The sequence below is a fragment of the Cyprinus carpio genome, chromosome A13 (genome assembly GCF_018340385.1).
Source record: "Cyprinus carpio isolate SPL01 chromosome A13, ASM1834038v1, whole genome shotgun sequence".
NCBI classification, from domain to species: domain Eukaryota; kingdom Metazoa; phylum Chordata; class Actinopteri; order Cypriniformes; family Cyprinidae; genus Cyprinus; species Cyprinus carpio.
The window spans coordinates 2,919,020-2,940,852 of record NC_056584.1 but is presented as its reverse complement, the minus strand read 5'-3'; the positions used below and the strand labels follow the sequence as shown (position 1 = coordinate 2,940,852).

At 39.4% G+C, this 21,833-nt stretch overlaps 1 protein-coding gene across 1 annotated transcript in view; it reads right to left on the bottom strand.

Annotated features, from left to right (window-relative positions):
- Nucleotides 1-15,489: 15,489 nt before the first annotated feature.
- Nucleotides 15,490-21,833, bottom strand: part of LOC109101035 (cytochrome c oxidase assembly protein COX15 homolog) — a 14,616-nt gene continuing 8,272 nt past the window's right edge. Inside the window, exons 5-9 of the mRNA XM_042768405.1 lie at nucleotides 21,456-21,623; nucleotides 21,287-21,368; nucleotides 17,647-17,801; nucleotides 17,453-17,566; nucleotides 15,490-15,869 (exon numbers count right to left, since the gene is read on the bottom strand). Coding sequence (XP_042624339.1) covers nucleotides 15,738-15,869; nucleotides 17,453-17,566; nucleotides 17,647-17,801; nucleotides 21,287-21,368; nucleotides 21,456-21,623 — 651 coding nt within the window. The 3' untranslated portion in view covers nucleotides 15,490-15,737. The remainder of the gene's footprint in view (nucleotides 15,870-17,452; nucleotides 17,567-17,646; nucleotides 17,802-21,286; nucleotides 21,369-21,455; nucleotides 21,624-21,833) is intronic.

The following is a 21,833-nucleotide window of genomic DNA, read 5'->3' as shown; positions in this document are numbered from 1 at the left end:
TTGGTTGAACTACTCCTTTGAAAGCAGAATTAATCTAGGTTTGTTAACTGATTTGCAAATGACTTGCAGCTTTATCAATCACATGCAATGTTGCTGAATCGAGATATCATACCTTCACCGCAGTCCTTTCCCTGATAGCCGGTTTCAGAGCAGTCACATGTAGGCTCATTGCTGACAACACTGCATACACCTCTGTTTAAGCACATGTTGTGTGAGCCACAGAGGTCAGCACTGACCCCGACACTGTTAATCATGACAGGCTCCGAATAGTTGACTTTCAAGTCTGTTATCCAGCCCATAAAGGGAGTGAGATCTCTCACAGTGTCCGATGTCAGCTGTAAAGACACCCATCGCAATTCTGGTGGAATCCCTCCTAAAAACAGGTGACTAAAGACAGTCATTTCCCGCCTTTTGGACTTAACCTCCTCCCACTTTATTTCTTTGTCAACGATGAGTGTAGTGTTTCTAAAGTTCCTCCTGACTGTGACTTCATGCCACTGGTTGTCATTGATGACAGCATCTGAAAGCACGGAAGCAGGCTCAGCACAGAGGATAGAAAAGCGTAGTCTGAGTTTCCCCTCTTGTATGTGTAGCTCGAGGAAATTGCAGAAGCCTTCATCATCCAAGTACACCAGAAGTCCCTTCAAATTCTTGGTTTTCATGCTGAAGCTCATCTCGCTCTCGCAGCAAGCGTTCCACATGGGGAACGAGGCCCACTGTCCCTCTGCTCCAGTAAACCTGAGACTAGCTCCAGCTTCCACAGCACACACAACCATTCCAATCCAGAGGAGATGGGCACCATATCGCATTTGAAGAATCATAACGTAGACGTAGCTGAGTTAATAATAACCTTAGTAAGATTTTGAGTGGACAACTTATAATAGTGACGACAATCTTCAAATCACGTAAACCACCAGACAGTCTCTATCAGGATGTTTCAACATCTATTCAGACCATTCCACAACTTTTCTCCTCATGTCATCAACCTTATTTTTGTTGCATTTTATTTTTTTCAACTATCATCCACACGTTGCAGTATCCACAGTGTTTAGTGTCATCCATCATGTTTCTTATCGTCTGATACTGTGGTTTTGACCATAAGTGCTTAAAAGGGTTAAATCCTCTTTCAGCAGAAGCAGGCAGCAGATGTCATCTCTGATCCCTCAACACACGGCCATTGACACTGGAGAAAAAACAAACATACAAACCAGCAGTGTTTTCTAACCCTGTTCCTGGAGGCAGTCCAGCGGTACACATTTCCTACAAAGGTGTAATTACTGTCAATTTTTTTTTTTTTGCATGTCCTACAAAGGTGTAATTACTGTCAATACCCCAAACCACCCCACAGTGTGAAAACATGCCCCACTACAGGTTTGATTAACTGACTTTTTATTTATTTATTCCTATTAATTAATAAATGTATTTATTTATTTACTTTCTTTGAAACCATGGGAATGTCTAATAGCTTTTTTTGCAATAGGGACAAAACATACCTAACCTAATATTTACTGGTGTAAACTGTGACAACTAGCCCTGTCTTTTTTATATATTTTAACAATCTGTATCCATCATGGATTAGAACATAGACATCATTGCCCATAAGGATTGATTCCTGTTTATGTCTCATCGATAATAAATAAAGTCTTAGGCAATAAAGCAACACTGTGTTCGGAATAACGCGTTAAGGGCGTTTGGGTTCGTTTATGTTTGCGTGTACAACCTCATGTGGTTCATAAAGCACAAGTGCACAAGCTCATCTCTTCATTTTCAGACCAGTTCGAAGACACTAAGAATAATACAGAAATACACAGTGTAGATCTGTCATGTCTGTTCGTCTTGAATGAAGCTCCAGATGTAATCGCTGCGATCTGAGCTGATACGCCCAAAACGCAGCTCATCTTCTTCAACAGAAGAACATTTATTTTAATGCCCTTCATGTTACATGTTATAAATCTTTTAAGGCACGTATGCCAACAAACAGAATTAATCGAGCTCACCTGAATCCCTTCAGAAAAGAACAGCAAACATTCGGACAAACCCGAAACTATATTCATCATCGCACGAGCGCATATGGAGAATGATTTCTGTGAATAAATGTCTCGATGTGTCTCTATATATGGGACTTCTGCAGAATAGACTGGTACACACAACACATACACAGAGACGTTCGAAATTAGATAAAAATCGGTTTACCCAGTACGCCGTGGCTCTCGTCGACTGCTGCAAACGATAGTTGAAGTAAGTTATTGAGGTAAAGCTGTGGCGCGAGTAAATGTGCAGGGGCTGTAGCTCACGGGACGCGGCTCTGCAGCACCTTGGACAGCGCGAGCGTTCATTTCAATCAATACAAAGCACGCGATGATGTCAATTACTAGCTATCACGCAGTTTTAAACGTGTGATGACTGGAGGGTGACAGGTGCAGATAATTAGTAGTCAGGTTATTGTGATCGTTCGGGAGCGGGGATTGGATCTGGCGGCACACTTGACTCCGTGACAGCACATAGTGTAGCTCATTAAATATAACAATAAAAAATTAATAATAGTAATAATAATATTATTGCACTTTATTTATTATAAGTTTTTTTTTTCATAAAATAATTAACAGAATAAAGATGTGTGAAAATACTATACTACCCGAAGGGTAGAAGTCAAGTTTAAAGTTAAAGGCTTCTACAGTCATCAAAAGTAAGCCTACTTCTACATATGGCTAAGTATTGCAAATACGGCAGATAAATTGCACCAGAATAGCCCTGATAGCATACACTTCCGGGCCTTATCTGGGCCAAATATGGCACATATGGCTGAGTTCTGGCAGTGGCAGAGGTCATTTGGGCCAGATTTGGCCCAGATGTCAGCCAGACTCAGGTTGAGTCATCGCCGTCATTCCGCGCGGTATGTGGGCCAGAAGAATGTGGGAGATGTGGGCCAGAACTGGGCCACATGTCATTTGCTATCTGGGTTGTGTCTCACGCATCACATCGAGAATCTTGTATTAATTCAGTCACACGTGACTTTGACCAATGACCTTTCAGAAGCTATATCAGCTCCTGACTACTCTTTCTTTTTGTCATTCTCGCGGAGATATCTTGTTCGAGTGTGCACAGCTTTTGGGTTGGCAATCGCTCCCCACTATAGCTGTGTCTCAAGAGAGCAAAGACAGCGTGATTGTGTTGAATTATATTGGATTCGTCATTGGATGTTTGGATTGAATTTTATTGGATCCATTGGGTTCAGGGTCCTTACAAGCAGTGTTCCAGTCGCTGTGGTGAGTACTGTTAGAACTTATTGGTTTACCAGGGTTCTGTGTTCACTGCGTGTGCATACCTGTGCATTCAGAGTACAAGTTTATTTGTATAGCACTTTTTTACGATACAAATAATTGCAACAATTCAATTAAATTCAAGTTTATTTGTATAGCGCTTTTTACGATACAAATCATTGCAAAGCAACTTTACAAAAAAAAAAATTAGGTTTCTACAATATTTAGTAGTAGCTTATCAGTGATGACTGTCAGTTTATGTGCAAACGTCAGAAATGTTCGGAAAAATCAAAAGACGTAAACAAACAGACAATTAACACTATTAACAGCAATTATGCAATCAAACTTATAGCAAAGTGTGGTAGTTCTGTATGTAGTCTCTGGGTTAGTATCATATGAGGTCCTCTGAGGGGTTGGCATCATCTCTTCTCAGGTGTTCTGGATCCAGACTGGAGCTTGTGTAAATCCTAGTTACCACGGGATGTAAATCCCATGGCAAAACAGAGAAACAAATAGAGACATAATTAGCGTAGCTGCTGTTCCAGCCAAGTAAAATTAATTAGTTTAAACCAAGCTAAAAAATAATAATGCGCATTTGCAGATATAACTGCAGTCCAAAATTATGAGATGCATTATTTGAATGCTTGGCCAAAGAGGTGTGTTTTTAATCTAGATTTAAAGAGAGGAAGTGTGTCTGAACCCCGAACATTATCAGGAAGGCTATTCCAGAGTTTGGGAGCCAAATGCGAAAAAGCTCTACCTCCTTTAGTGGACTTTGCTATCCTAGGTACTATCAAAAGTCCAGCATTTATTGAACTAATGTATCATCACTGTTATTAAACCATTGGTTGACCAGGGTTATTATTTGTGTGCGGTTACTGTGGCAACCACATAACACGTTATTATTGCAGTACTGTATTATCACTGTTATTAAACCATTGGTTGACCAGGGTTATTTTGTACAGGTCCTTCTCAAAAAATTAGCATATTGTGATAAAAGTTCATTATTTTCCATAACTTATGGATGCACATATTCACTGCCCTGGCTATTTGGGCAACGACCATCAACCATCTTAAGGAGGCTTTAACTGACCCTTGCCCAGAATGTAGTCTAATGCCATTGGAAATTAGGTAACAGAGATTGGCAAATTTGTTGGCTAGATCATTTCCGTCTGCTACTCAGAGTGCAAATGAGTATGTGAGAGTGTGCATTATTGACATACTAGTTTCTTTAATACTGTAAAGCTACTTTGACAATCTGTATTGTTAAAAGCGCTATATAAATAAAGGTGACTTGACTTGACTTGTTGCCTAGGGTTGTACCAATGGCAGAATGTCCTAGGGAGGACCTGGACACATTGTCCTTGGCGACTTCAGATTCACTGGTTATGGATGAGCAGGACTGTTGTGTTCCCTTGGAGAAGACTTTCTCTGCACACTCTCAGTCTCAACACTCCTATAGCGATGAGGGCTCAAGTCTGCAGGGTGCTGGTTCTTCAGTAGCATTTTCATTGCAGGACATGCCCTTGCTAAATTAAATTTGGACTCATCCCCTCCAGCGTTGGGACCTTCAAATCTCTTTCGTCGGTTGGTTGCTCAGCCGGCCGATTTCCTGACACCTAGCTGCCCTGACTTTACTGAGGTTGTTTTTTCAGCTTTTCGCTCTGTTCCTTTTTCCAGACCGGATCGAGTGGTGCATACATTGGCTGCAATGGCTAATGCCCAACAGAAAGGTCTCAATAATATCCTCTCTGTAGAGCCATGTATTTAATAATTGATTATGTCTCCAGCTGAAGCCCTGAAGCAGGAGCTACGCTGCCCTAACCCCGAGTGCAGGCGTACTGAAAATTTGCTGGTTTGTGTATATAATACTGACTAGACAAATTTTGGCAAGAATTTTGTAAATTACTGGGGGCCACGGTCAGTCTGAGCGAGCCAATCAGGACCTCGAGAGAATGTTGCGATGTTTGGTTGCCAAGAATCCGTCATCCTGGAGCCAACAGCTTTCTATGGTGGAGTACGCCCACAATTCGTTGCCAGTGTCATCCACGGGCCTCTCGCCATTTAAGTGTAGTTTAGGTTACCAGCCACCAATTTTTCCGAGTCGCGGTCTCCTCCGCTCACGCATTCGTCCAGAGGTGCCGCCGTACTTGGACTAGAGCCCGTGAGACTCTACTCCAAGCAGGGGGGCGCATGAAGGCCAAGGCCGATCGCCACCGGTCAAAGCCTCCCGTTTACGTCGTGGGTCAAAAAGTGTGGATTTCTACCAAGAATATTCCTCTCCGCTCCGTGTCTAACAAGTTAGCTCCCAAATTCACTGGCCCGTTTCCTGTCACCAAGATTATAAGTCCGGTGACAGTCCGACTCAAACTCCCTCCGGCGTACAGGAGAATTCACCCCGCCTTCCATGTGTCTAAAATCAAGCCCGTGTTTTATTCTCCCATTAATCCGCATGCCCCGGTTCCCCCCCCGCTGCAACTCGTAGATGGGGAACCCACGTATTTGGTAAACCGCATTCTGGACTCGAGACGGAGGGGACGCGGATTTCAGTACTTGGGGGACTGGGGGGGTTACGGTCCAGAGGAGAGAAGTTGGGATCCTGCTAGGGACATTCTGGATCACTCCCTTATCGATGATTACAATCGACAGGTAAGGTTGTCTGGGAATGCCAGGAGGCGTTCCTAGGGGGAGGGGGTACTGTCACGGTTCATGAATCGGCTGTCTCACACTGAGGTGTCTGCGTGAGTGTAATTGTGTGGGTGTGGTTACTTGTTGTGTTGATTAGTGTCACCAGCTGTCGTTGATTCCACCTCCTTTATATGCCCAGTAAATTCCCTCTCATGTTGTCAGATCGTTGTGGTTGTTCCTCGGTGTTTGTCCTGTCCTCGTGCCTCTTCAGCTCAGCTCTCCGTCTGGATTTCGTCAGTTCTTCGTGTCGTCTGGATTTCGTCAGTTCTTCGTGTCGTCTGGATGTTCCACGGTTCCTGGGGTTTCTCTACACGCTCTTCACCGCACCACAGGGGCGGACTTTACCATTAGGCAAACATCACCAAATACCCATTACACCCAACAACCTACTTCTTGATACACTTGAGAAATGATATTGTCTTCAGTTCTGTTGCAGCCCCCCAGTGAGCACCCAGGTTCATCTTCAGTTCTGTCGCAGCCCCCCCGGTGAGCACCCAGGTTCATCCGACAGTTGTCCAGGATCCGCAACAGGTCCTGGCCCTTTTAAAAGAGATCCAAAACCTGTTGAAGAAGGGTGCAACAGAACCAGTAGACCCCATGTCCAGCCCTGGGGTACCACTCAAAAAAACCTTTCCCACTAGGAAAGGTCAACATATGTGTTTACCCACTTTAAAATGTGTGAGCATTTTTGGACTACATAAATTAACAACCAAAAAAATATCATACTCTCTCATCCAAAGCGACCTTCAAAAAATATTGATGTGTCTGTTGCTCCCCCTTGCCTGTTTTGTTTGTTTGAATGGATGTTGTTTTGTTGAATTAAAGACAATAAAAAAAAGTTGATCACAAAAAAAGTGTGAGCATATGTAATAACATTGTTTCTGTAACAGCACTGACTTTTTGAAAATCACACCGTGTTTCTGTTGACGACCAGTCTGAAAGCACATGTACATCACAAAGACGACTATTTGACATCTGCATTTACATCTGCAAGACATATTATTTAGAGTGTTTGCTCATATGCGATACATCTATAAGACGTTCCTTATTAAATGTCAAATAGACGTTAAGAAAAATGTCTTTAAGATGTTTATGATTTAGAATGTATGTAAAACTGACATCTTAAAGACGTCTAGCAGAAGTTTGTACACTGCAGATGCTTCCCAGATGGAGCGAACTTTAACAGATATCTTGCAGATGTATGTGTGTTATCTGGGGTGCTATAGCACAACTCTTGCACAGCATTGAGTTTGCGCAAGTTTGAAATTGACTAATGTGAATCACTAAAGGAGATCTGAAATGAAAGCAAACTCAAACTACACTCTTCACTTCAGTGTTTTCATTAGACTGCCCCTGAAGCTGCTGCTGCTTCATGTGACACTGCAGCAGCAGCAGACACAAACGTTACAGAAACTACAGAAAATGAGCCAGATGAGGCTGATGCTAGAGACTCTTGTCTATCCTTTGATAATAAAACCCCTTTTATTACACCTGTCTCTTCCTTGTGTTGATAAGACAGTAAGAGGATCTACAAGTAAACAATATCTCTCAAATCCTTCAGATTGGTTAGATTACAACATTCCTCCAATTTACATAATTCCTATTTATTCAGCAATCTTTAATGGTTGTTCTTTACTGTCAAGGTGAAATTCCTGGCTGGTGCCCCGTAAATTAGTGTGAGCAAAACTAAATATTAATATTTAAGCCCAAATCCATTACACTGGTGGTGCTACTTATATTTGAAATCACTACATTTAGTGGTGCCCTGGTTGAGGCTATCTAACATTTGAAATCACTACAACGTGATGACGTTGTGGCTGTATTCTTTCAAAGAATCTGAAAGTGGCTAATCCTCTGCCTTCTCACCTGGCATCAACCTTTTCTTTTCTTCTGCCTTTTTTTGGGAGGGCAGTTTGGACCTTAAAGCCATAATCATCCTACTCACATAGGATGCTGTACAAATGTATTTTTTTAACACATTCAAAATCCCAGGTGAAACTTTTCAAGTTATGTTCAGTTCCCATAACCATACATTTACCAGTTAGCAAGTCCATGCCACTTGTGTGACAGTACTTTGACAGTTGTGTAATCTGAGCAAGTTTTCAAAGAAAAATCTTTGCTGAGCATGGTTTCATATCTGAGTAGTACCTCTATGTATCCTCTGGCTTTCACTCTCAGATTGGGCTGCATTGTCTTTTTCTATCTTTGTCATGGTGGTTACAGAGTCAATGAAACTGTGCCCCTTCAGTATTTCCAAAATATTGAAAGACTTTACATAGTACTGTCTTCGGACCACCATTGTGTTTCTCCTGTTGGGGCAATACTTCTGTGTATCCTGTCCTTATTGACCTCTTCCCACACTTTCATGCATTTGTAGTACTTGTGCATGAATGTGGTGTTGTCGTTTAGCAGGGAGAAAGGTGATTCACTTGACACTATCCCACAGTTGTGTCTACCAGCACAAGATTAAGTATATGTGCATAACACCAAACATAAACTTATCCTAGTGCCTTTTGTATAAGAAGTGCATCAAATTGCTTGTACTGCCTTTGCATGTTTGCAGCCTCATCTGTTAAGTCGCCATTTCTTGATTTCAATATAAAAATCTCTTTAGCGAAACAAGATTTTATCCAATAGAGAACTCACACTCAATGACTACTATTAGCTATTATCTCCTTGATGATATCTGTCACACATCTTATAGCACATTGATACTTAGATGTCAAATCTTGTGTTGTATCCATTTGTACTGAATGCATCCCAGCTTCCTTTATTTCTTCAGTAATATTTTGTCAGATTAAGGAACTGATGCCACTAATGACTTTGTTTACTATTGCCTTGAAGAGCAAATTCATAAGGGAACCTCTTCTTTTATGTCTACTGTTATGCAACTTTTTACTATTTTCAGTGCATTCATTGACATGTCCATGGAGACATCATTAATTTAGCATATACAGGGATGGGCAGTATTTCTGGGTGCTTTCACACTAGCACTTTTGGTGTGCAAAATAATCATCATTTTGATGATAATTAATAATAATTAATTATCATAAAAATGTACAATTAAAATAAATCATTTTAAAATAACAAATCAAAATAATACACTACAAAAATGTAATATTTGTTTATCTGCATGTCATGTGACCATAAACCAAAGTCACAGAACCATGAACATGCAAATGTGTTACTTAATTTGTTAGTTTATTGCCTGAAATTCTCAGGAGGGACTTCAAGTAAATATATTAGGTGAAAGAAGTTCTGCAAAAGGAGGACTATATGGGATGTGCTCACACACACTCACTTTGCTGATTATTGTTGGTCAGTTATTCTGTAATATAGGAGGCATGAAAGGCAGAGGATCCAAATGTGGCAGGTTAGAATGTCAAAAAACGAGGACACTGGAGAAAACACAGAGCAGAGACCAGGGTCCCGTTTCAATAAGGAGGTTCAACCAACTCTGAGTAAAAACTTGAACTCAGAGTTGACTTACTCTGAGATGGGAAACTCTGAGTTTTCAGGTTCAGAACAGCTGAATTGTGTAAGTTCAGTCAACTCTGAGTAGGTTGACTCTGAGTTTAGCGCGTGCACCATGACTATGAAAAGCCATGATCAATGGAGCTCCGATATTACAATTTACCATGGCAACAGCTCCTGCCAAAAAGACGTCTGCATACTTCAGACTCGATACAAGTTTAATTCTTATCGTTGTTATAATATCACAGGTGAAAACTGGCAGAATGGTAGGTTATTGAACTAATAGGCTATTCATTTTCATGTTATCTCATGGGCAAAAAAAATACATAAAATGATAATAATAATAATAATAATTTATTCGCATTTTTTCTTATTTTACAAATGATCTGCCATTAAGGTAAGAAAAATACAGCAGCTGCTATTTACACTAAGTGGAATTAACATACTTTCTTAGCGACAGATCCTATTTACAGTAGGCTAAGTGCAAATAGCTCTAGATGCTATTTACACTTAGTGAAAATCGTGATATATTCTATTTACCATGTAAAAGTAGCAGTTCTTTGCAACAGGCTAAATGTAAATAATAATTAGATTTTTACTTTATACTGGCAGATACATACTATTTGCACCTCAGTATTGTTGTATATTAACAGGATTCAAGATTCAAGATTCAAGATTTTTATTTGTCACATACACAATTATATAAAGCATATATAACCAGCAGTGAAATGATCAGGTTCGCTCCATGGACAGTGCAATTATTAAAGAATACAACACAGATGAAAATATACATAAATATAGCTATGAAAGAATGAAATAAAAGTAAACAATAAACATAAGAATAAAATATAAAAAAGATGTATACTATAGAATTAAATATAGAATGGAAAATAATGTGCATGAAAGTAAACTGTAGTCTTAAATATTAAGATACACAGGAATGTACAAGAGGCAAATGTGCAAACAGGTTGACACTCTCAGTATGTCAATGTGAGGTAGTGAATGATGAATATCTTACTGATAAAGTGAATATTAAGTGGAGATATGAAGATGTTAAGAGGCTGGTTTTGATTTTAGAAGCCTGATGGCCTGGGGGAAGAAACTCCTCCTAAGTCTCTCAGTTTTTGCCATCAGGCTACGGAAGCGCTTACCAGATAGCAGCAAAGTGAAAAGATGGTTACTGTGGTGGATTGAGTGCTTGATGATTTTAACATCTCTGCTTTTGCAGCGTTTGAGGTAGATGTCCTGCAGAGAGGGGAGAGCAGACCCTGTGATGCACTCAGCTAAGCACACAACTCTGCAGGGCTTCGCAGTCTTGACTGGAGCTGTTCCCATACCACACTGAGATGCAATGATAACAGATTGTAAATGATTACATGTATTAAAATTATAAAGCCTCTTGTCATTATTTAACACTAGTTAGGCACTTTAATTCCACTTTTAGACAATTTTCTTCATTTTTATTGAAAATAAATTCTAGTGTGATGGGAAAAGTGAGAAGAACAAGCTCGGCAAAAGCCGGACTCGAACCATGTCAATCGAAATTCCAAGTTTGTTCTCCGCATCCAACGTGTAACTGCCTATACCACTGATATAAGTAATGGAAAACCCAGATTTTCCCTCATTTCAGGGTTTTTGTTGCTTTTTGTCAAACAAGGTATACATCCAAACAACAACTGACAAACAAGGACTGCAAAACATGAGTATAGAAACAATGAAACAATTAACTAATGATAAACTAATGAAGGAATGGGTGTGGTAGACTTAAAGTGTCCATGGTAACAAACAAGGGAGCAGAGCAGCAGGGAACATGAGGGGAACGAGGCAACAATAAGGACACACAGAGCTACACATTAAAAGGGATCCCTTGAAAGGATCGTAACATATACATGGTTAACCTTCTGAGTGATAATTCAAATAAAAATTGTGTTCATCAGTAGCTGATGCAGTGTTGAAACAATGAGAAAAAAAACTTCTTAAAATCTAAATGATTTTTGTAAATCCAGTGGTCAAATTATGTGTGGCCAATAATTAGAGCCAACTGAACATTGACTGGTCTTTGTATTAATGTCCACAAAGTTTCTGACTGTAAATAAGCAGTAGACTATTTTAGAAGGGAACATTTAAAAGAGGGAATTAGGAAGAATCAATAAATTATGAATAATTAATAGCTATTTTGTGAATAATATGTAATGTAATAAATGAAAAATGAACTGTAGTCTGATTACGAGTATTTTAAAATGTAATTTAATCTGATAAGTACTTAATTTCTGGAATCTGATTATGTAACCAGGGCAAATCAGTCGGGTGAAGCCCAGTGGTGGGACAAACACCACAGTCCACAGGGTTACAGAACCCCAGACAAAGCCCAACCTGGCACAAACTTACCTCCACTGATTAACCCAGAAGCCACCCAGCCACAGCCAGCAGTAGAAAGGAAGATGGATGCAAGAAGACCTCAGATACTTTGTCCTAAATTCTGCCACAATGAGTGGGCAACCATAGACACAGATCTCATTCAGCTGCTGGAAGGCCTGAAAGGAGATGTAGAAAGGAAACTGGAGAAGATGGGGGAGATTATCTACACCTATGGGCCACAAAGGTTTGGAGTGAAAAAACAAGGGGCCGAGGTCACAGAAGAAGCTGGGGGGCCCGCCGAAGTCCGGGAGACAACAAGAGATTGACAAACTTGTAAAAGAAAGGATGAGCCTGAGAAATGGAGCAAAGTTGAGAGTGCGGTAAAACGGGCAATATCAGCATCAGCCACTGGACCCAACAGTATTCCATACAAGCTCTACAAGAATGCCTCAGGAGGTTTGAGGTACCTTTGGAGATTAATGATAGTGGCATGGAAAAAGCAGGTGATACCAAAAGCCTGGAGATGGGCTGGAGGTTTTTTTTTTTTTTTTCCCAAGAATAGTTTGGCAACTATTGACTAGTTTTTGTCAAATTAGCCTCCTGAGTGTGGAAGGTAAGATTTTCTTCAGCGTTGTGGCACAGAGATTGTAAACGTTCATGAAGAACAACAACAGTGTCAACACCTCAATCCAAAAGGCAGGCATAGGGAGGGGGCTTCTCAGGATGTTTGGAACATGCTAACATGATTTGGCACCAGTTGCAAATGGCCAAAAAGGAGAAGAAAGACCTACATGTGGTGTTCTTAGATCTTGCTAATGCTTTTGGGACAGTGCCACATAAGTTGCTGTAGGCATCATTTGATTTCTTTCATGTTCCAGAACAGATAACAAAGTTGATTAAAGCCTACTTTCAGGATCTTTAGGTCTGTAGGTTGGCATAATGGTAGGTTGTATCATCTCTCCATTGGCATTCACTATGGCAATAGATATCATAATTTGTGCATCCAGTTGGGTGGTTGGAGTGGAACATTTGAAAAATGGGTTGTGCCTCCCTCCAATCTGGGCATACATGGATGATATGACTACCATCACAATGACTAAAGCATGTACTAAGCGGCTGCTGGATAAGCTCCAGGAAAACATTAAACTGGATGACGAGTAATTTCTTACTGCTAAATTCTGAAAAAACAGCGGTGTTAATTATAGGACCTAAAAGCTCTGCATGTAATGACCTAGAACGCTGTCTAAGATTTGATGGCTGCTCTGTCAATTCTTCGTCATCAGTTAGGAACCTAGGTGTGCTATTTGATAGCAACCTTTCCTTTGAAAGCCACGTTTCTAGGATTTGTAAAAATTGCATTTTTCCATCTCAAAAATATATCTAAATTACGGCCTATGCTCTCAATGTAAAATACAGAAATGTTAATCCATGCGTTCATGACCTCAAGGTTAGATTATTGTAATGCTCTACTGGGTGGTTGCTCTTCACGCTTAATAAACAAACTACAGCTGGTCCAAAATGCAGCAGCTAGAGTTCTTACTAGAACCAGGAAGTATGATCATATTAGCCCGGTCCTGTCAACACTGCACTGGCTCCCTATTAAACATCGTATAGATTTTAAAATCTTGCCCTGAATGGTTTAGCACCTCAGTATTTGAACGAGCTCTTGTTACAGTATAGTCCTCCACATTCTCAAAACTCTGGCAACTTGATAATACCTAGAATATCTAAGTCAACTGCGGGCGGCAGATCCTTCTCCTATTAAGCGCCCAACCTCTGGAATAACCTACCTAACATTGTTCGGGAGGCAGACACACTCTTGCAGTTTAAATCTAGATTAAAGACCCATCTTTTTAACCTGGCTTACACATAACATACTAATACACTTCTAATATCCAAATCCGTTTTAAAGGATTTTTAGGCTGCATTAATTAGGTAAACCGGAACCGGGAACACTTTTCATAACACCCGATGTACTTGTTACATCGTTAGAAGAATGGCATCTACGCTCATATTAGTCTGTTTCTCTCTTATTCCGAGGTCACCGTAGCCACCAGATCCAGTCTGTATTCAAGTCAGATGGTGGATCAGCACCTAGAAAGGACCTCTACGGCCCTGAAAGACAGCGGAGACCAGGAAAACTAGAGCCCCAGAGACAGATCCCCTGTAAAGACCTTGTCTCAGTGACGACGGGGTAAAGGAGGAGCTGGAAACAAGTGCGAGTATTGACAATTTAATGAAAACCAAAAACAAAACAAACAAGAATACAAATACTGCAGGGGAGAGACGACAATCCAAGATGGTGGGAGACGGTGAGTAATCCAGATGGAGATGGTGAGTGGGCAGCAGGAGAGGATGGCCCAGGAACTGCGGGGAATCGAGCCGAAGGTAAGGTGGTGATGCTTGTGCAGGTGCGAAGAGTGGATGAGGTTCCGGGGGAAGACACGGACATCCCAACGCAGAATAACACAGAAGCATAGAACAAACCAACAGGAAACAACGCTCTCACAAACACAAGACGTGAGACAAGCCATATATATAGGGAGAGGGTAATGAGTGACACCTGCTGCTGATGACAATTAACGGAGACGCCCACAAGCTTCATTTACAGCGATATCGTTGACTTGATTGCAAATTATTGCACAGATACTATTTAAACTGAACTGAGCTGCATGATGACATCACTGAATTCAATGAACTACATTTAACTGTCATTTTGCATTATTGACACACTGTTTTTTTAATTAATGTTGTTCAGTTGCTTTGACGCAATCTTTTTTCATCTATATAAATAAAGATGACTTGACATTACTTACTAATGATAGGTTCTGTATAGTGGGAGAGCCCATACCAGCGGTCATGGAAAAGCCCATCAAAAGCCTTGGACGCTGGTACAATGCAGACCTTAAAGACTCAAAACAGGTGGAACAACTCAGGCAAGAGACAGTCAGTGGACTCAAGAGAATCAATGGTACAGCTCTACCGGGGAAGTTGAAGGTGTGGTGCTTCCAATTTGGTTTGCTGCCACGTCTTATGTGCCCAATTTCTATATATGAGCTCACTTTATCTCATGCCAAGCACCTGGAGAGACAGGTGAGTACACAGGTGAGGAAATGAATTGGGCTACCAAGATGCCTTAGAAACATAGGGCTGTATGTCAATGGAGCTCTCTCTTCCTATTTCAAGCCTTGTGGAGGAGCACAAATTTGCCAGAACAAAGCTGGAGATAAAGCTTAAAAAATCTCAATCACAATCAGGTACTGAAGTGCTTGGTGGCAGCAATAGAGACCAAGAGAGTGTCAACAAATGCCATCCCCCAAAATGGCAAGAATACCTTACCACAAAGGCAGTCCTTTGTTAGGGGAGAAAAAGCAAGCTAAGTGCCTGTCCCCTGACGCGGGCCAGCTGAATATAGCCAGGGACTGGGAAATGCGAGTCGACTTAATCCACAGACTCACTTTCCCATTTTAAAAAGAATAATACCTTTTATTTAATAATTAAAATAAAAATAATCCCTTTTATTTAATTATTAATTTAAATATCTATAAATGTAATGTCGCTCATGACAACCAATCAAAAGTACAATTCTTGTGTTTCAGTCTGCTCACCAGTAGTTTCAGCAAGCATCAATATACATGCATAATATTAATTATATATGAAAATTACTTCGTAACCTCTGGATGAATATCCTCATAAAATCGATGGAAAATACAGATGATAATTTTATTGGTTTGAAATAAGCAGTCACACAGTACAAACACCTTTTTTGCATAAATCAAACATGTACAAACAGGCTTTAAAAATGAAACAGTTCAATGTATTTCACAACTATACCATGTGCTGGGTTCATATTAAACCCATGCATAAAAAAAAAGAAAAAAAAAAAGACAAGATGAAGCTCACAAGCCTAAAGCATATTTTATTAAAATATATTATAGCATGAAATCTGATAACTCTCTACTTGACCACTTTTCGCAGCTCAGCCAAGACCCAGATGGCGAAGGTGAGCAGTGCCACTGATCCGGACTGATGTGTGGCTGCCAGCGGTGTGGGAACATAGAGCAGCAGGGTGCTAATGCCCAGAGCCACCTGAGAAATTCATAAGAAACAAAACAAAACTTCTTTTAGCACCATTACATATGAGGGTCAATATCACAGTTTAATCTAACAATTACAATTGTAAAAATTAATAAAATTATATCTGGAAAGTTGAGGCTAATAATACTGTGATGATAGACCAGTGCAATTAAGATTTTTATTATTTTTTTCCAAAGTGCCCTTTTTACTTTGCTTTAACACACATTAAGCCATACGTTGTAGCAATGATCTTTCCCTACTCAGGGGTTTGTTTGGGTTAAAGTAAATAGACAGTGTACAGCTGCAAGCAGCAATGAGAACAAGCACTGCTGTACCCTTTCTTTTGACAGGAAGAAGGTATACATACCATATTGATGACAAATAGTGTGACAACAACACTGTGTTTAATATAGCCTATGTAAAAAAAATTAAATAAATAGCTCACAATATTATTATTAATCACCCTCTAGTGGCTCTAGAAAAAACATGCACGGTGCCCAGATACATTAAAATAGTTTTCTAAAATGTACTAGAAGAAATATTAATTATTAGTAGTAATAATTCATAATAAGAATGATCATTTTAAAAATATTAGTGCAAGGTGGTGCATTTTTAAGGTAATTTAAATTTAGAAAATGTACTGTAAATGAATGCCAACATTTTAAAATGTTTTTAAAAGGATACTATTGTTTTGAATCGATTATATTATTTGTCCAAAATATAATAGATTTTTTTTTATAATGTAACAACCTTTATTATATTAAGAGTTCAAGATTTTATTACATTGAAAAAATATTAAATTATGAACATTTTATTACATTATTAATAAATTATTACATTATGCACAGTTAACTATTGATATCTACATGTGATCAAACAGTTTGGGGGATCTGAATGATTCAGAGAAAAGCCTGTGCAACTGTGGTGTTATTAGTGAAAATATAAATTTATATATTATAGTGGTTTGCATTGTGGTCAGTTCTCACAAAAGTTGGTACACGCTTTGACACTATAGTGCATTCAGAGAGTACTTCAGACAGAGAACTAAAGTAATCACATTGACATTAGTATTCAGGTCCTTAATTCAGTTAGTTGAAGCACCTTTGGCAGAGATTCCAGCCTCATGTTTTTTTGGATATGATGCCACAAGCTCTGTTCTTCTGGATTTTGGGATTTTCTGTCATTCTGTCATTATCTGTTTGATTGGGTTCAAATCTGGACTCTGGCTGGGCTGCTCAAGTACCGTCCCTCCATTAAGTCACTCTTGTGTTGTCAAGGCTGTGCTAATAGTGCTGTTGGAAGGTAAACCTTTGGTCCAATCTGAGGTCTTGATCATTAAGAATGTGTGTCTATTTTGCTGTTCAGCTTTCCTTTTAGTCCTCTAGCCCCTGCCGCTATAAAACCACCCCCACAGCATGATGCTGCCAGACCAGATGATCTTGTTTCTCAGTCTCAGAGCACTTTAAGTGTCAAATAGGGTTCAAGCACAACTTGGTTAATAATCATTTTAGAGGAGGAAGAAGATATAAATGCAATAGAACTAGACCCCTAATACGTGTATACTGCTGTACATGATGCAGTTTGAAGCTTTTTACTTGTGTGTAGGCCATAGCTGTGAGACAGCCAATCGCGATCTTCACCCGTCTGGGTAGGTGGACCCGTCTGGAGAAGAGGTAGAGTCCTGTGATGGCTGACAGTGAGGCGATGCCCTGCACAAACATGAAACACGTCAGCTAAAGCACATCCGCTACAGCACTGAGACATTTCCGCTGACAGGAGCAGTGTTCACCAGGATACGATGGTCAAACTGAACCGTGGTGGGATTTTCAAACACATTCTTGATGGTTGGGGAAAAAGCCAGAAGATCATCAGGGATCCAGCGCTCGCCCATCTTTGGGAAGGAGTTATAAACCAAACCTGCATCCAGTCCAGCGACAAAAGCACCTGTAAGAGACAATAATAAAAAATAAAAAAACACTTCATCTTTGCATAGACTTATAAACTATCAAATCTGACTAAACAGGCTTAACAAATATGTTCATCCTGATGTACTGAGAGTTACAGATTCAAGTTCCAAATTCAATTCAAGTTAAATGCTACTGACAGCATTTCCTATATACTACTATAACATATTTTACAATACATTTCAAAAATAACACGACATGGGTGTTTTATTTATATCATTGTATCTCATTGTCCATGTCATAAAATAAAAACTGCAGAAATAGCTAATTACTCTGCAAGCGAGTAAAAAGAACGGTAGACTAGTTTTCAATACATGGATTTTACGGAAGTGGATTAGGGCCAAGCAATAATAAAAAAAATAAATAAAACCATCTCAAGATTAAAGTCATTATAATGCGAGATTAAACTCGTTAAACTTCAAGAAAAATGTCAAAATAAAATGTTGAGAATGAAATCATTAAATTTTGAGAATAAAGTCATTGTGTTTCGAGAACAAACTCCTTAAATTTAGAGAAAAAAAAGTCTAAATAAAATGTTCAGAATAAACCAATTAAATTACAAGAAAAAAAGTTGTGTTTCAAGAAAAAACTCTTTAAATTACAAGAATTAAGTCGAAGTAAATAGCTGAGAATAAACACAGTCATGTCATGTTCCTGTGATCTCGCTGGACAGAGTTAATCAGCGTCAGCAGTGGCGCAGGTCATGATGCTCGTGGATGAAGCGCATGCGGGGGACCAGAGTTCGAATCCGCCGTTTGCCGAACTCACTCTTCTTCTTTTTTTCATCACATATCACATCAAAAAAGTGGAAATCAACGAGTGTTTAATAATGATTTATTAATTGGGTTGGTTTAGGGGTAGGTAGGCAATAGGGAAGGCTTTGTTGTGTAGCAATAAGACAGCGTCTATTTAATAATTTTAATAAAATCATTTACACTTTGTTATCATTGCATGTTGTCAATGTACAACAATACTGAGGTGGAAATAGTATCTGTATTATATAATATTATAGCATCTAATTACTATTTATACTTATTGCAAAGATCTGCTACTTTTACATATTATTGCTTGGCCCTAATCCTCTTCCGTAGAACTTAGTAGCTGTTTTAAGTCAGATTATTTTTACCACATTATTTAATATTTGTTACCAACACAAATATTACAGGGCTCCAAACAAAAAAATCGAGTAAGGAGCCATTGGCTCCTATAAGAAAAAAAACTTAGGAGCCAAATAATTTTTTTAGGTGCCACAGAATAAAACGTGTTTTATTTATTTTACGATTATTATTATTTATTTATTTACATTTCAACATTTCAATCATAATGTCATGTGTTTATGTCTCATCTTTTCTTGACTTTATCAGCATTTTAATCCATCTTGTAGATGACCTGGGAACTAAGGTTCACTTAAAGTGGGAACTAAATGTCTTTTCCAGCTTGAAATCTACAGTCAGAAAGAATTGTTCATTACACAGAATCTGTACCAATATCATGGAGCATATAAGCATCACTTGGTCACTGAGTGTAGCTTGGGCTCCTCCTACATGAGACATTTCAGTAAGTTGTACTGTAGGCTCTCTTATAAAATAGACTATCTTTCGATGTTAATTCATGTTCACTATATTAGTAAAGAGAAAGATTAAATGGGTTCACTTGCCCTTGAACTGAGGCATTAAGGAGCGCCAAAACTGTATTGTTTGAATTTCGTTATGAATTCGGAATAACTTTTAAAGCTGGTACTTTTTATTAAAAAGTTACAAAGCACAGAGCTTTTTGTGATTACTGGACGGCAGTTGCACTTCAAATAATGAAGTTCATGCATTAAAAGAACACAGACCAAGATCTTGTTTAGAAGAAGCCATATTAGTAATTATTATAAACGAGAACTGTTAACGATATTGCCAATATTCACACAGCTGACAGCTTTACCTGTTCTAGTTTGTTCAAGTTGTGCACGAAATAGACGCTGTATTTTCTGCACTTTCCCTTCTTACGTCTCCGTCATTTCTCTCTCGCTGCACAGCGCAGCTGCGTTTATCATGCTGTGTGCAGCAGCACTGATGTGCGGCAGAGATGAGGACTGTCTGAAACTCTCTTTTTCCACTAAAACTTTAATGCGCATCGTCTGTTTAATACGTGAACATAACAAAAGATCTGATCGCAAATCAATTAGGAAAAAAGGCATTACATTCAAATTTTTAAGTTGTAACATGTAAATATATCCAGATAGCAATAACACTCGTGCTGATTCTGACTGAAATGCGTCTCTGTCGGTTCAGTCTCGGCATCGGTGAGAAGATAATGGGCCAGAGCCACGGCGACTCTACAAAAACACTTCTGGCTGACAGACGGCTTTTTTCCCTATGGGCCGATCTCAGCTGAAAGCTGTTGTACACGCGGCAGGTCCACACTCGGTGTAGTTGTGTGTATTAACCTTCGGCCCGAGTTCGTTTTATCACAGACGGGGCGCTGCTAGAATGAAGCAATCATCCGCCTGAGAAAACTTTTTTAGCGTTAAATCCTGAGGAGCTTTCGGCGGGTAGTCGCCAGTGGCGACCTCAGCAAAAACGTCAACCCATCATTATGACGTGCTTTGAGCGATAGCTCAAATCACACCCCAAAAACTACCTCACTATTATTTTTACCACATTATTTAATATTTGTTACCAACACAAATAGTTAATTTAAATTTAATAAGAAACACGATGTATTTAAATAGCTCCAATCTGTGCCTGTTATCTATCTTTTTTTAACAGATTTATTCCCGTACTGCACAGTCCTGCATGTACCATACAAGGAAAAAGAAATACAATTCATTAAGAAACAACTGACAATCTAATATTAGTTTGTTATTTTCTTTTAGTTTAAAAAAAAAAAAGTATGTTAGATTAACTTGTTCCCAGAAAATTATAAATGATAATTCATGCAAGTTTTAACTATTACAAATTAAAGGAACAAATTAATAAAACATGCTCGCAAGTTATAGTTATTACTGCATGTAATATGCAAGGTCCTGTAAATGACACACTTTACATAAAATTGCAGGTTTGCATATTCACTGATTGTATTCGATGTGTTATATTCAACCATTTTTAATGCAGGGGTTCTCAACTCTGGCCCTCGAGGTCCACTTTACTGCAGAGTTTAGCTCCAACCCTAAAGAAACACACCTGAACTAGCTCATCAAGCTCTTCGGGACAGAGATGGTCTTATTATTGGGAGATGCGAGGGTCTGTAGTAGTCACTGCGGGAAAGTGGACCTCGAGACGCAGAGTTGAGAACTCCTGATTTAATAGATTGTGTCACTGTTTTCTAATTGCTGTGTTCATTTAATTTGAGCGACAGGAGGCTGGAGAGGAATGAATGAAACTTGATCAACCTTACATCCCCATGCATATGGTTTTAAAAGAATCAATTTAGAATAAACAATGCAGCACACAAGTCACGTCATGTATTTGCTCATACCTGAGAGTGCCGTGAGGAAGACCAGGCCGCCTGTAGCCTTGGCAAACCTCCTTAACTGCAGCAAATTCCTGCTGTCAGGGATCTACAGTGGAGCAGAGACAGCAGTATGATCTGTAACGCATCCAAACCTCCTGAAACAGCAGCAGACAGAGCTGAAGTCACAGCTTACCTTGCTGGCAGGCAGCATGAGCGTGAGTCCCATCCAGAGACTGGAGCAGTACAGCAGCAGCGCGGAGCCCAGGTGAGCCGCCAGCCTGTACTGACTGACACGGGGAATGTCGTACGATTCGGTTTTCTCCTCCAGACCACTCTTCACCATGTACCATCCCAGAAGACCCTGAGCATGTGCATCCATTAACAGATCTTTATTACACAACACAATATGAATGGAACGAATCTAATGACAGTATGCACCCTTTACGATTTTAAGATGTACCAACTACTACAGCACCATAAACATACACATTTCAATTTTTTTTTTTTTTTTATACAAGTTTAAGAGGTTAAACTCAAAATGCCTAGTCAAGTGTTGAAAATGTTTAACTGC